This window comes from Nilaparvata lugens, chromosome 1 (genome assembly GCF_014356525.2).
Source record: "Nilaparvata lugens isolate BPH chromosome 1, ASM1435652v1, whole genome shotgun sequence".
Lineage (NCBI taxonomy): Eukaryota > Metazoa > Arthropoda > Insecta > Hemiptera > Delphacidae > Nilaparvata > Nilaparvata lugens.
Window position 1 is genome coordinate 9,599,490 of NC_052504.1, and position 16,506 is coordinate 9,615,995.

The 16,506-nt window shown below is 31.6% G+C and overlaps 1 protein-coding gene across 3 annotated transcripts in view; it reads left to right on the forward strand.

Annotated features, from left to right (window-relative positions):
* Positions 1–13,946, forward strand: part of LOC111056244 (autophagy-related protein 16-1) — a 581,037-nt gene extending 567,091 nt beyond the window's left edge. For 2 of the 3 annotated variants that reach the window (XM_039429652.1, XM_039429658.1), the window contains exons 8-12: positions 3,014–3,134; positions 6,267–6,446; positions 7,553–7,640; positions 9,111–9,260; positions 13,064–13,946. In XM_039429652.1, the coding sequence (XP_039285586.1) occupies positions 3,014–3,134; positions 6,267–6,446; positions 7,553–7,640; positions 9,111–9,260; positions 13,064–13,157 (633 nt within the window). In that variant the 3' untranslated portion in view covers positions 13,158–13,946. The remainder of the gene's footprint in view (positions 1–3,013; positions 3,135–6,266; positions 6,447–7,552; positions 7,641–9,110; positions 9,261–13,063) is intronic. The other variant, XM_039429655.1, reaches the window with a different exon arrangement.
* The last annotated feature ends 2,560 nt before the right edge of the window (positions 13,947–16,506 follow it).

A 16,506-nucleotide genomic window follows, 5' to 3' on the forward strand; every position in this document is an offset into this window, starting at 1 on the left:
ATTTTCTTCAACCTTTCCCCCACCTATCTCCATTTTTTTATATTTTTCACGTCCTCTACCTTCTCCTCCTCCTCCTCCTCCTTCTACTCCTCCTTCTCCTCCTCCTCCTCCTTCTCCTCCAACTCCTCATCTCTTGTGTCATCTTTCACGGTCCACTGGTTAAAGGATCCGATTCTAAAACGACCGCCCCGATCAAAATTGAAATCACAGCCGATCCATCTTGTTCCTCCTCCTCCTTAATTAGAGCACGTAATATTGACACCTCACCCTCCTCCTCTCACTCCCTCCAAATACCTTTCTCCATTATCAACCGCCAAATAATTATTATTAAAACAAGGACAGCAGCCATCTCCGAAACAGCTTTTGCCCTATCGTCACCTTCGAAATAGCTCCTGTGTCGGTAGGTGGATTACAAGTATAGTATTATAGTATATACTTCCTATATACTATCTTTGGATGGATTATACCTCACAGATTGACTTCGCTCGGATTGGAAGCCCCAAATTGGAAACTCTGCAACGTGCCAACGTCCACATCAAGCTCTAATAAACATATCAGGAACTTGAATTAGCTTCCGACATTCTCTTTATCAATGAACGTTTTCTAGTGGAGCTACTTATTGCGTGATGATAATCTTCTCATTATAAATAATTATCTTTACCCGGGTTTAATATTTTTCTTTGATTCCTCTCCCTTATTCTTTTTGCACTTGAAAGTTTCTATTTTCAGGTAAGAGCTGCAACGTTTCTCGGTGCTACTTATTTGTTTCATATCTGTTGATAGTGTTGTGTGTAGGTTGGCAATAGTCAAAGTAAAATTAAATGGCAAAGTCGCAGTTGCAGCAGGAAGCAAGTGATGTTCTTGTAAGTAATGCCGATTCAATTATTTACAAAAACATTTCATACTATTGTAATTTGAATAGCATTCCATTTTCATTTCGATCAATAGTTATACTCTTCATACTTTGTGAAATTCTTCGAATCTTTATTCTTTTTTTCTACAATGAAGAACAGATCGAGAGAGAAAAACTAAGAATACCTTTTACTATTCTCTCCCAAATTTAGGTAACATTTGAAGTCCAAAATGAGGTTATGTCTTCTGGATTTCCACAAAATTTTCAGTCCAATATTTATACAAACCAATCTATATTTTCATTTATTGTTTCCAGATTTCAGATTGAATTGTTTGTTTTTCATATTAATTTATTTTGTGAAGTAAGAATGTACTGTAATCTGTGGTTTATGGATAGAAGATAATCGTATCACTTCATTCCTCTTATTTTGCCTTTTTCTGAAATTATTATCACAAGCTCATCAAACACACCGTTGTTAATAATAATTGAAAATAGCATGTATACTGTAAATTTATGTGAAGACATGCCAAGTTTATAGTTATTTGTGGAAACTCATCTAGAATGAGACCACCAGCTAAGGTAGGAGATAATTGGCTCTCCATCACTTGCTTCCTGCTGCAACTGCTGACAATAATGTGATTGAAAGATGGTGTCGATATATTGAGAGTCTCGTATTCTACTTTGATATTGTCTGTATCATCTTGAACACTAAACAGGCAAAGGTGAACCTGCTCGTGAAACTATAGTGAGGTTACGTAATAATGGTAGTGGAGAAACATTAGAGAACAAATTTGTCGAACCTCTGCCTTGACACTGCCTTCTGTAGAAGATAGCTGATAGCCGTATATTTGATGTAATATTAACTGTTCATTCTTGTTGAAAATAATCAATTATATTTTTTTACCAAGATCTATATTTTCCAATGATTTAATAATTGAATGAAAAAGACTAAGAAATTGTCAAAAAACCACAGACTTATTGATACTTAGAAAGACCGGTTCACCATTGTCAATCTCTGATAAACTAAAACTAAATACAAGAGCAGCAGAATTTATACTAGTAGGCGAGTACTGCTATTGGTCAAGGGCATGCAATAGCCCAATAGCCCAGGGTATGCAATAGTATAAATTCTGCTGCTCTTGAATTCAGTTTTAGTTTATCAGAGATTGAAAATGGTGTTATAAGTATCAATAAATCTGTGGTTTTTTGACAATTTCTTAGTCTTTTTCATTTAATATGAATAATTACTACGATATCAACTTCTCAACTACACAAAAAAAGATTTAATAATTTATCCCAAATAAATTTGGTAAAAATGTTAATAATCGAGAACAAATATTTCGTTGATTAATTACATTTCCACATTTTCAAAAAACGATCTGGCAAAATTGCGGAGTAAGAAAAGAATAGCGATATCTGCTTTGTGAATGATAGACAAGGATATCAACACCAATTTCTTAATCAAATATTTTCTTCTTAACGTGGACTTCACTTAAGATTGTAGGCAGGAAACGATGGAGTGTTCTACTCTTAGTGTTTGTCTGGATTCTTCCAATAAATTGATTGTATGTTTTAATATTGGCCCCGCAGAAGGAAATTTTATTTACAGTACAGTTTAGTATTAAATATCGGGGCACCGAGCTTCGCTCGTTATTTTTATTTATTGATAAACAGAACACAATTCTCTAGAATGATCGTGTTTATATTTCACAGCTGGCTATACGTCATCTTATGAATTTCGGGGATGCGATTTTGATTTTTCACATAGGTACTCACTCAATCACTCACTTTTTTACTATCCGCAGACGACGAAAGTCTCAGCTGTTTCAGCCAAGGATGAATTTATCCTTTTAATGTCGTTCAGCGTGCTTTTCCAAGGATGAGACCTAGTGCAATCGAATGTTTATATCATAACCCTACAGTACCTATCATAAACCACTACCTATCATAAACATTTGTTCGAAATGTTCCAAATTTCGTGAAAATCATTAGAGACGTTTTCGAGATCCGTTGAATATAAAAAAACCAGATATAAAAATACAGAAATTGCTCGCTTAATATAATAGGATTTATACAATTTATGTTTTATTCATGATGTTTGTAACTTATTTTATTTTGCAAATACATTTCAATTCTAATTTGAATGTTGTATGTTGACAGCACACTCTGACTGGGCACAGCGACAAGGTGATGGCAGCCAAATTCATTGGAGAGGCAACCAAAGTGGTCACTGGCAGTTATGATAGAACTTTGAAAATTTGGGACCTAAGAGGAAGGGCTTGTGAGTATTAAACCTCATATAAGTGAGTCACTTATCATATCATAAAACGTTATTACAGCTCAAGGATGGTATATAGCATCTATACACTATTCTTGATTACAGCTTACATCATACAAACATTTATAGGTCGGATGGATAAGATATTATTTTAGAACTGGATATCAAGCATATAGATCAATCCAAAATAGTATTACACTCTGTGTATGAGTCACTTATAAAGTATTATGAAAAGTTATTAAAACTCACATTATACAAATATTTATAGGTCGGATATATAATTTTTTTATCACTTTAGAACTGGATATCGAGCATATAGATCAATCCAAAATAGATCCAAAATAGTATTACACCTCGCGTTAGAGTCACTTATCAAATCACAAAAGTTATTACAGCTTACATGATACAAACATTTATAGGTCGGATAGATAAGATATAATTTTATAACTGGATATCAAGCATATAAATTAATCCAAAATAAATCTACAATAAAAGGATAGAATGACATTTTTGTACCTAGCTTTCAAATAATTATTAGCATATTGTTCTTGATTGGAATTATTCCTGCCTCCACATCGAAAATTGTTTTCTGTTTCACCAAAGGCAAGGAAAGTATTGCTTTCCAAAAAAAGTACCCTAATTTCAAGTTTTCTATACGTTTCAAGGCCCCCTGAGTCCAAAAACATGATTTTTGGGTGTTGGTCTGTATGTGTGTATGTGTGTATGTCTGTGAACACAATAACTCCATTCCTAATTAACCGATTGAGTTGAAATTTCAAACTTAAGGTCCTTATACCATGAGGATCCGACAATAAGAGATTCAATAAAATACAATTCAAGATGGCGGAAAAAATGCTAAAAAACATGTTTTTCACGGTTTTCTCGAAAACGGCTCTCAAATTTCCTTCAAATTCATACCATGGATAGCTATTTATAAGCCCTAATTTCTGACATGAGTCTCATTTCTGGGAAATTGCAGGAGCTCCGTAATATTATTAACGAATATCGATATTATTCTTGAGAAAAATGTCGGATAATTACTGAAAAACCATGTTTTTCACGGTTTTCTCGAAAACGGCTTTAACGATTTTCTTCAAATGTATACCATGGATAGCTATTTATAAGCCCTATCAACTGACATGAGTCTCATTTCTGGGAAAATCACAGGTGCTCCGTAAAATTCTTGAGAAAAATAGCGGATAATTACTAAAAAACCATGTTTTTCACAATTTTCTCAAAAATGACAACCGATTTTTTCCAAATTCATACCCTGTATAGTTATTTATCAGCTCTATCTACTGACATGAATCTCCTTCCTGGGAAACTAATGGGGGGTCCACCCCATCTTTGAGAAATGGACATGAAATGTAACCTCCTTCTCGTGCTTGAGGTACGAGGTAGGTAGAGCAGTTTATAAATAGAACACAAAGTCGAGATATTTCATCTGTAGAACATCTGTTTTGACAACTTTTTAAAAAAAATCATCAATTTCACAATATTTATACAAAGGAAAAAGTACTCTGAGAACAACTCTATATACACACTAGCCGTCAGGCTCGCTTCTCTCGCCATATCCGTCTAGCCAGGGGGCTCCGCCCCCTGAACCACCGTCTGGATCGTTCAGGAATGAGAACCGCAGGCTCGCTTCGCTCGCCTGCATTTTTTCATTTGAGCATTTTTATCATATGTTAGGAGAATCCAGTCGGGGGTCCAGACTAAACGTCTTGCTAAACGGATATGGCGAGCGAAGTAATATAATATTCCCAGGATTGAAGTAGCAGTGCCCAATCAATTTTTCCTCAACCTCAAATCCTCAATCAATTTTTCAAAGTCAACTCAACTTAATGCAACCTGACAAAATTATTAATTTAGTTGCCAGTTAACAACTGTTTCGAAGAGGTACTTTATCTAGATTATAGTTCTATAGTAACATATGATATGGAAATTCCAATTATAATTAAGAGATTGGGAGAAGAATAATATACATGCTAAAAGACGAACTTTAAACCCTTAAAAACAACCCTTAGATTTAAAATATTGCCAAAAGATTTCTTAGTGCGCCTCTAAAGGGCCAACTGAACATACCTACCAAATTTAAACGTTTTTGGTCCGGTAGATTTTTAGTTCTGCGAGTGAGTGAGTGAGTGAGTGAGTGAGTGAGTGAGTCAGTCAGTCAGTCAGGCAGTCAGTCAGTGAGTGAGTGCCATTTCGCTTTTATATATATAGATATTACAGTAGTCTGATCGTATTTCAAATTAATATGTTGCCGCCAATCGTCATTAAGTTATTTTCCTAAATTATTCTCGTTTGAGAATGAGCCTTACAGTTCAATGAGCAAGGAAAGTTGTGTGAGTGTACCACACCAGATTTTTTCCTATGAAATCGAGGGTAAATTCATTGATTTTAACTTCTTTCCCTCAAATATCATGTTGAAAAACATATATAAGGTTTCTGTACTGTGATTCTGTACTGTATTAACAGAACCTGGTTCTGTTAATATTGTAGTATTATAAAATTATAAAAGTGGTTGAGAATTTCAATTTGTGCTTTCATTATGGAAAAGTACCACAACATCACTCACAACACAACTGTAAAATATATAAAATATTTCAGAAAATTCAATAGTTTTTTCCATAAAATATGGCAGTAAGCTTTATAATAAAATCATAATTGGCAGGATCTTTTCTGTTTAGTATGTATTTCTCATCCAAGTTCAAGAGCTATATGTTAACAAGTTTATGTCGACATGTATTACTCTCTTCCAAGCAACCATAAGTGGTTTTTCTATAGATATAATTCAATAGTGGGCGAATCATAAGTGGAATGAGAATTTCATCTCTATTTCAATTGAAGTAATAATGGAATTCAGAACAGATCATTATATGGATAGACCACTGATTCTATATTTTTTTATGAATTCGAACATTTTTCAATTGAAATTCGAACATCTATTGAATCCAATCGAGCTCTTATAATAAGAAATCAAGCAATTTGTATTCTATATACACATTTTTCAATTCATGGGACACCAATTCTTATTTTTTCTATTCTTTATAATTATAGTAACTAAGTGATTGTTAAATCAGTTCTATTGCAATAATTGATTTGACATTTGAAATTGTTTGTTTATTGCAGGTCAACACACAAAATTCGCTGGATCCAGTTGCAACGACTTGGTGACCAGTGATGGTTCGGGATCCACCATAATCAGCGGCCATTTTGATAAGAAGATTCGATTCTGGGATACAAGAACTGAAAGCTTGGAGAATGTCGTTCAACTCAATGGCAAAATCACATCTCTGGACATATCTAAAGGTAGAAAACGGTTTTGTCATTCTAATACGCTTCTCACATATATAGAGTTGGTGAGAGTAATAGTTTCAGCTTAATATTTCATTTACAAAGATATATTCAACTAACAGTATGTTTCATTAACTTTTTTATTGAAAAAAGTTATTCATTATGCAATTTGCCATAAATTTTCTGGAACGTATCTCACACAGTCATAAGGCTATGCAATAGGGTTTTGAGAACATTTTACTGGAGACATTTCTCAAAGTTTTTTGATTTGGATATTATCAAGTTATCTAAATGAAAAACATTTCTCAGGAGAAGTTTTTATCATTACTGTTTGGGATAATATCAGCACCAAAGATTGACATTTTTGAAACAGATCATTTTAAAATTGGTAACAGATGAACTATTCAAGGTCTTGTTAATTAAATACGATTTTTTTCTGAAAATACAAATTTTTGTAAGTTATTCTATTTTAAAATTATAACTTATATTGACTTATTCTATTTATTAACAATTTGAGCTATTAAACCTATTTTGATTCAATTTATTAATTGTAATGTAATCACAACTTGAGTTTATACAAAAAATTAAGTAATTTTGGGATTTTTTTTCAAATTGGAAACTTACTCAACTCACGTGAACGTGAAGTATTATAATACCCAACAGCATAAAGAATTATTCTCAAAATTTCATGAAATAGCTTGTTGACTCCTTAGCAAATGAATTTGGCGAACTAAGCTGTCATGCTCTCATTTTAGTGGAATGATTTTTTCCACTCTCACAGTGCTAAGTGTCAAGATATATTTATCAGAGACGAATAATTTTTCTGGACAAAAATTGGACTTGAACTTTTAGCAGTGAGAACATAACCTATTTCTTGAACATGTTATCAAAATTTGGGGATAGAATAGTTTTGGGCAGTGCCTGTTATTCATTCCCAATCATATTTATATGATTTGTAATTGTATTCACAAATGAATAAATAAATAAATAATGCAACGGTATTATTTCTCTATGATTATAATGTCTAGCATTTCTAGTCCAAATGTAGTTAAATTATTGATTCTTCAATAATATTTTGCATCATTCAAATTGAATTAATTAATTCAATTTCTGTGTTACAGATGGAAGATTTCTCCTGGCGTGTGTTCGTGATGATACACTGCGAATTATTGATCTGAGAAAATCAAATACTTTATTACATACACTGAGGTAAGCTTCAAATTCTCACAAAAGACATATATTATACTAATATATTACTTGGGGAACCCATATTACTTTCAGTATCTCAGTTTTTATCTTGAAAGGTTTTAGACCCTTTAACATTTACACTAAGAAATAAACTAGCGAAATAATATGCCTAAAATTTGTAATGATTGTTGTAGCTCAAAGAGCTACTCATTTCTTACCATTATGGCAGATCGTTTCTTGTTTAGTAACCATTATTATTGTAATTCCAGTATTCATCTTAGGAGTTTGATAGATTTTTGTAGATTTTGTTTCCATTATACATGTTTTCTTCAATTTAATAATTCTCTCAAGTATTCAATTAATGTATGAAATATTAATTTACTCAAATACTTTCTCAGAGTTTAATATGATTTGACTAATCTCAACATAGACGGTTTCATAAGATTAAAACTTTGATGGATTTGGGAAATTTTTCAGCAGAAGTATTTAATATATTTTGCTATCATTGTATCCTTCAACGTTAAACTAATAGCAGTCATTATTGCTCTTAGGCTATTCACAACAAAGATTGTGGAACACTAAATAGAAATGCAAAACTCGAATTGTTATTTTAAAATTATTTCTAATTTTTCTATGCATGGATTTTTGTGAAGCCTTTCAGAAATCTCCACTATAAAGCTTGTTACTGCATTATCATTGTTTTGATTTTGTGCTTCTAAAAATGGAATGCCATAAATGAAATGATTGGCTGTTGTTATGGTGTTTATCAATGAGAACATAGTTTAATAAAAAATAAATTTCTGTTTTTTATCAGAAGGCTATTGGAAGCTCTATAGTGAGATTCAGGACAGAAAGTGAGCATCTGATCCACATTGGTTTGCTATCCTTGTCTGTCATTAGACAAAGCAGATAGCTCTATCCTTTTCCAACGTTGACAAATTGTTTGTAGACTGAGTACAATATGATGAACTATCAAACTATTTCATCTGAATTGAATATCCAAATTCATAATTGAATCATAACGAATAAAATACTTTGAGATAGAACTGTTAATTATTAACAAGAATTATTTTTATGAACATATTTTATAAAAATATGACATACTACCAAACTATTCAATCTTAATTATAAAAAAATTATAATTAAATCATTGAAAATATATTTTCCCAACGAATAAAATATTTTGAGATAGAATTGTTCATATTATTAACAAGAATTAACTTGAAATTCATCAGATGCTACTTGAAAGATCTTATAGCTATCATCGACATGAATCAACAATTTATTATAATTTCAAATCGGATTCGAAACAAAGCTATCAACTATAAGAGGCAGTGGAAAAGGAAAAGTGTCAACAATGACTTCCTATCTTTTCCATTGATTTTTATAACGAAAATCTCAGTATAGACACATAAACTATTGATTGTCTATTATGATTATGGTGATAAATCTATGCTAGGCTGTTTAATAATGGTTGAAATGGTTTTGCAGTGAAGATGGACTGAAAATCAGCTGTGATTGGGCGAGAGCAGTGTTCAGCTCGGATGCCAAACAGGTGGCGGTTGGCTCCAGTGATGGATCTGTGTTCGTCTTGGAGACAACCACCAATAAGGTCGAAGTTGTCCTCAAGGATGAGCATAAGTAAGATTTCAAAAATACATTTCCATTTCACTTTCAAAATAACTTTTTGACACTTGACAGCCTTGACTTTTTCTACTACTCTTTACCTTCTACTCAAGAAACTTCACCTTCCACTCAAGAAAGTGAAAAAAAATAGTTTTCACCTAACTAATTTCTTAAAGGATTATAGTGTTAAAAAATTTATATCATATAAGCAACTTAATCATAGTGTGTACTACCCTAAGGTCCGCCGCAAAGTAGACCCACGCGAACCACGAAAAGCAACGCACGCCGTGGGTTTTTGGTAAACCATATATAGTTTTTGGTATACCAATAATTTTTGTAAACCATTGCTATAGAAATATTCATAATCAATCAGCTGACAAGTGGATTATTCATTGCATGTATTACACAGATGTCTGGAGAAGCTTAGCATTGGTTTACAAAACATCCCATGGCGTGGGTTGCTTTTCGTGGATTAGCGTGAGTCTACTTTGCGGCGGGTCTTAATTTATTCGGACTTGTAGGCCATCTGCATTTATGTGTATCTTCAATGGTTTCAAATTTGGATGTTAGTATAGGGGAGAAACTCCTGGACCTTGTAAAGGACACAGGTATTGGTTTGCCTAACTAACATACTTGGGACACACATTAAGCTTCGGTTGACGTGTGAGGCTCTTCGAACCTTTGGATCTTTGAATCCGTCCCTTCAAAACATTAACATTAACATCTTCAATGGTTCATATTTTATTATTCTCTAGCTGCAAATAGGCCTTATACTTTCTTAGAGCTACCTATGAGTATTATTTTTGATTATATATTATGAGTATCTGAGAATGAGTGTTTGATTAACAGAAGAGTGAGGCTGATTCTGTATGATTACAATTATTAAGATGAGTCCATCACATACACTAATTTGTGAATTTTCAAAAATGAGGTACTCCACAGTTAAAAAGGATAATTTCTCCAATTTAATTTATTTTCCCATTTGATTTTTCTTCAACACAAACAATGTTGTATGTGACAAATAGTAGGTGTACTACCGTCACCTTATTTATTAATGGCATTTTTTCTGGTTAGACTCAGTGTGACAATATACATGAGGAGTATCAACTAGAATCTCCTTTCCTCCATCCAATTTCCTCAGTCTAAACGAAAAGACCACTGATGATGATGTCTTAGTGCATTGAAACTTAAGTTTGGTTCAAATGGATTATGTGGAACTGACAATGTCGCTTTTGTTTCACCTTATAATCATCATTTTGAATATTTCAATAATGATATTACCTTATTAATTTGCACTTTTCCCATTCTTCAACTACTGTATTAATAATCTGAGGATCTTTTAATAAACTTGTGCTAAATGTATAAAAATTTACAGAGAATAAACCTATTCTGTAAGGAGCCAAATTATTAGATTATTTTGTAGCTTGGGGTTTTCAGTAGATAAGACTATCAATATAGTGATTAGTACATTACAAGAGTAAAGCTTCATTATTAACTTTAAAATTGAAATGCCAAACCATAATATTGTCTAATGAGCTGTATCGGGTAGGCCTATTTATTTCAATATTTTAAAATTATAAAATTAATACTTGGCACAGAGATGTTGTGGCTTTTCTCCATATTAAGATGAAATGAAAAGATATTTTCAATTCCACATAATTTATTATTTAAACTAGTTTCGATGCACTTGGCATCAGTCTACCACTGATGATGATGCCAAGTGCATCGAAACTAGTTTAAATAATAAATTATGTGGAATTGACTATATCTTTTCATTTCACCTTTTAAAATTATTGTAACTTTTTGAATGGCACAACAGGCTTTAGCTCAGAACTGTACCTGTTCATTCAAACAAACTTGCTCAAGAGCAAGTAGTATTAACTTATATTGTTGTCAATACAATACAATAAGTACATTACCAAAATGACAATCAAAAGTATATTATTTTTAAGGCTTGAAATTTTCAGCAGCATGATATACTTTAAATTGTGAACTATTTCAAATCAAATCAAATAATTTATTTCGCCATTTAAAAAAACAATCACAAACAAAAGCAAATCAAATATGATGAACAATTAATTTAAACAAAATACAAGTGTTACCTTAAAAATAAGAAAATAATAATACAAAATCATAAATATCTCTTCACGTATGTATATATAATTTACGTGTTATATATGGCATCACCAGCAAAAGAATAAACTTTCGCTGGTGGATTTGTGTTGTATGAAAATCATAAGTTGGTTTGCTTTGAAAACTGGATTTCTTATTCATAAGCAATAGATCCATTCATAATATTTATCAAGAATTTACCATTTTGGAGCCGATAACTTTCTTTAGGTTAATAGGTGAAAAATGCTATTCAACCTATTTAGGAAAAATTGGTAGCACGGCATTTGCTTCATTACTGTTATCCCCGTATTAAAACATTGATTATTTTATAAACTGAAAACCCCAAAATACAAATAATAAAATAATTGAGGTCATCATAGAATAGTTATTAGTTTTAGTAATAGTGATAGTTTTACGATTTTTTGTTTTTTGGTGTGGCTGACCTCTTAATTATGTATACTCGTCTGGACTTTCAAATCAAGCAAAACTCTGACATTCAGCAGTTGGCAGATTTGAAACTTCCCTCACTCCATATTTTCCTAGACACCCTCTCATCATTCCATGCACATTCAACAGGTGGTCTCTTTTATGATGATGCTTTATTGCATCTTTACTGCAAATATTGTCAGTTCCACATAATTCACCTGAGCCAAACTCAAGTTTCAATGCACTAACATTGAAACTGAAGTCTGGCTCAAATTAACTAGTAGTTCTGTGAACAGTAGACCTCACGCAGTATTCTCATCCACAAGTACCTGATTGAAACTATAGACCTTATGGAAATACATCAATAGACTGGCCTCTCCACACATCTGTGTAATCACTTGTCAGCTGATTTATGATGAATAAATCTATAGTCTGATTTTAACTCTAATATTGGCGTATGAAGGAGGCTCCTTTTTCCTTTCATATTAGGCTATCCTTGAAATGCAAAATTTTCAAAAACCTTGTATATACGTCGACGCGCAATTAAAAAAGGAACTTACCTGTCAAATTTCATGAAAATCTATTACCGCGTTTCGCCGTAAATGAGCAACATATAAACATTTAAACATTAAGAGAAATGCCAAACCGTCGACTTAAATCTTAGACCTCACTTCGCTCGGTCAATTATGTGGAACTGACAATATTTGAACGATTTTAAACAAAATTAGGAAATAGAAGAAGTTTTGGGCAATAGCCTGTTTTCTCTTCCCCGACTATTGTATTGTTTGCTCTATCCAATAAATTTATTTATTGAATAAATAAATATCGCTTTTACTTCACCTTAGTATGGAAAAATTCTGCAATATTTCTAATTCATATTGTGAATTTTATAATGATTATAGTTGAAACAAATAATCCTACTTAATGATGTTGATTTCAGGGCTGCTGTGACGGCTGTAGCCAATAAATAAATAAATCAATAAATAAATATTGCTTTTACTTTACCTTAATATGGAAAAATTCTGCAATATTTCTAATTCATAGTGTGAATTTTATAATGATTTTAGTTGAAACAAATAATCCTACTTAATGATGTTGATTTCAGGGCTGCTGTGACGGCTGTAGCCGGCTGTAGCCAATAAATAAATAAATCAATAAATAAATATTGCTTTTACTTTACCTTAATATGGAAAAATTCGGCAATATTTCTAATTCATAGTGTGAATTTTATAATGATTTTAGTTGAAACAAATAATCCTACTTAATGATGTTGATTACAGGGCAGCTGTGACGGCTGTAGCGTGGCACCCGTATGCAAATTTCATCGCCAGTGTGGGACGTAACAGACAAGCAGTGGTTTGGGCCGATTTGTGATCCACCAAAAGCAATCTATCTGGGACAGCTCTCATGTTTCTCGACTATTTTTATATAAAAGTGACTTCCATTTATACACTTATATTCACTAATCCATCTATTGTCTTAATTAAATGTTCAATACGCTTTATAAGTTGAAGGAGTCTTGATGAGCTAGTAGGAGTGTTGACAGAAATCCAGGGGTAATGGAGAAGTTGGTGAAGGTATAAAATATTTCTCTGTTAAGCTGCGTTCACACCAAAGCTGTCAGAAAAATGTTTATTTTTCCGTCCTTAGAGATTCTATTAGATTGAACTTAACTTATCATAAATCATACTTATCATATTAATCATATGTGGATACACATGATGAATATATGTGTTTGTCAAGCTCCGTTCTATCTAATAGAATCTATTAGGACGGAGAAATAAACATTTTGTTGACAACTTTAGTGTAAATGCAGCTTAATCATGAAAACATGATTCATGTTTCTAGCAAAAGATAACATGAATTTGTACAAGATTTACCATGACTTGAAGGGATTTGGAGATTTAATAACTAAGTTAGTTTCAACATGAAAGGACTCAAATACATTATTCAGAAACAAATAATCATTAACAAATTAGATACAATAACATTATTTTTGACTAGACCTAACTTGACAGTATTTGAATATTTAGGGCCTGATTTCGAGCTCGGGATTTGGCTACGTTCTAGAATCTAAACAGCTGGAGTCAGAAAATTGGCTTTCCGAAACGGGGCGTAGTCATAGTCACGTTTGAATTAAATTTTCAAAAACTAAAAAAATCACAAAATAAAATAACGAAAAAATAGTGTGAAGTTTCAGCTATTCCCTATTTAGGAATGTTTAATTTCGTCAAGGAAAAACGTCTCCATTTATTTATAGAAATGATAAAATAAAAACTGCGACTACTGTCATAAAAACAGCGACTACGCCCTGTTTTGGAAAGCCAATTTTCTTACTCCAGCTGTTTAAACTTCATAACTTAGCTGAATCCCGAGCTCGGAAACCGGCCCTAAGAAACCTAAGTTGAGAGAAATTCAAAGGATTTAAATTCTTCTCTTTGAGACCTGTCAATTCTTCAGAGTACCATCGGTCTGAACTTATCTTCTTTGTTAAGTTTCTTGTATTTCTAAAAAATATATTTCTACCAGATAGAAGGTAAAATCCAGTGGATAAAATTAATAGATTTTGAATCTAATGTGAAATAATCTATCCGATTCAATTTTTACTGTTAAAAAAAATATTATTCAATGAAACCAATTGGAAGCTCTGATACTGTCTTAACTTATTTGATTTCTTAAGTTGTTATGGATGGACTATGATTGTAATACTAAAAAAAATAATTTTTGTAATTATCAATTTAGTGAGAAATTTAAGTTTGCAACTTTCTATTGGAAATCTTGATAGTGATTGAGTTGGGTAGTTTCTTGTGATTATTAATTACTTGGTTGAATTGTTGAGTTAAATTGTCAGTTAATTGTCAGTTAAGTTGTCAGTTGAATGTTCACTTAAATTATCAGCAATTGTCAGTTAAATTGTTGAGATACATCTTGTTATAAAACTGATTTTCAACCCAGTGAGCAGTAACAGCCTGAATTTTTTTCTTCGATTGAATAGCTGGATTTAAAATTCAATATTCAAAAACTGAAAGTAGTTTGCCAGTATGATAGATTCATCAAATAATGAGAAATAGAATCAGGCATAAGTGAACTATTCAGTCACAAACATAAAAACATTTATTTTTGAATACTTACTAACACGATGAAGACTAATTCCTTTACTTTTTGTGTAGTTGAGAAGTTTATATTGTGGTAATTATTCATATTGAATGAAAAAGACTAAGAAATTGTCAAAAAAAACTGATTTATTGATAATTAGAAAGACTGGTTTCGGTTATTACACCATTGTCAATCTCTGATAAACTCTAGTATAGTTTATATATAGATATAGTTTATCAGAGATTGACAATGGTGTAATAACCGAAACCGGTCTTTCTAATTATCAATAAATCAGTGGTTTTTTGACAATTTCTTAGTCTTTTTCATTCAACACTAATTCCTTTAATTCAAAATTAAGTCATCTAAAGCTACGTTTACACCAAAGTCATTAACAAAATGTTAATAACTTAATCCTTATAGATTCTATTACATTGAACATAACTTATCATACACATGATGAACTTACGTGTTTGTCAAGTTCCGTTCAATCTAATAGAATCTATAAGGATTGAGTTATTAAAATTTTTTTAATAACTTTTGGTGTAAACCCAGCTTTAGTGTTTGTGTGAATACTTATTGATGATATTACAGAAAAATTAGAAAGAATCACTTGAAGTTTCAAAAATTTCTTGCTTAAAATATTGAGGTTCCACAATTAGATGTAGAGAATTAAATTTGTTTTTTTGTCCTTCCTTTGTTTTTTTTCTTCAATACATACATATTCAATACTCACATTTCTTCAATATGTGAATATTTCCTATTTTAGTAATAATAATGTGAAATATTTCTTCTATGTTTGGTTTTGAAGCATCTGAATTTAAAAACCTACTTAGTGAAAATAATCAAGGACTGAAAATTTTGTTAAGTGACTACAAGAAAACCTATCATGTCGGACTATGTGTAACCTTATCCAAATTTGGGAGAGGAATAGCACAAGGTTACCTACCTTATTTTTTCTCTCCCTATCATTTTGATGATGTAATTATTGTATGAATCAATAAAGAAAGATTATTTTCTGGTGCGCTCCAGATCAACAAGTGTTGCCTGATAAGATATAGAAAGATATTATATCTCTTACTTCAAGCACAGACAAAATAAGTAATATCTTCAATCATAGACAAAATGAGTAATATCTTCAAGAACAGACAAAATAAATATGCTTCAAGTGAGAAATGGTTTTCTACATCATAAAAATGATGTTGATATTCATAAAATTAATAAAAATAGAATTATTAAAAGACTTATAAATATTTTTATTTTTTCTTTAAATATTAAACCCAACAACAATATATTATGTTCATTTTATTCATTTTGAACATTGTAGTGGTAAATATTTAAATTGGATGTAGTAATTGTAGTTTTACCTTCCATAACCCCTTTTTATAATATTTTAACTGTACTTCTATTAATCTTTCAAACGAAATTTTTCTTAAACTTACATTATCAAATTCAATTTTCCTACTATACAATGCTATTACAGTACCATGTAGTTTCCTAGTTTGTGCTTTCAAATTATAAACATGATGTTTTCACAATGATAAGAACTTGAAGTGCTTTAGAATGATTGGTGGACGGTATTAGAGGGTAAGTTGGTTTGAACGAACCATCTTTGTTTAATTTTACATCA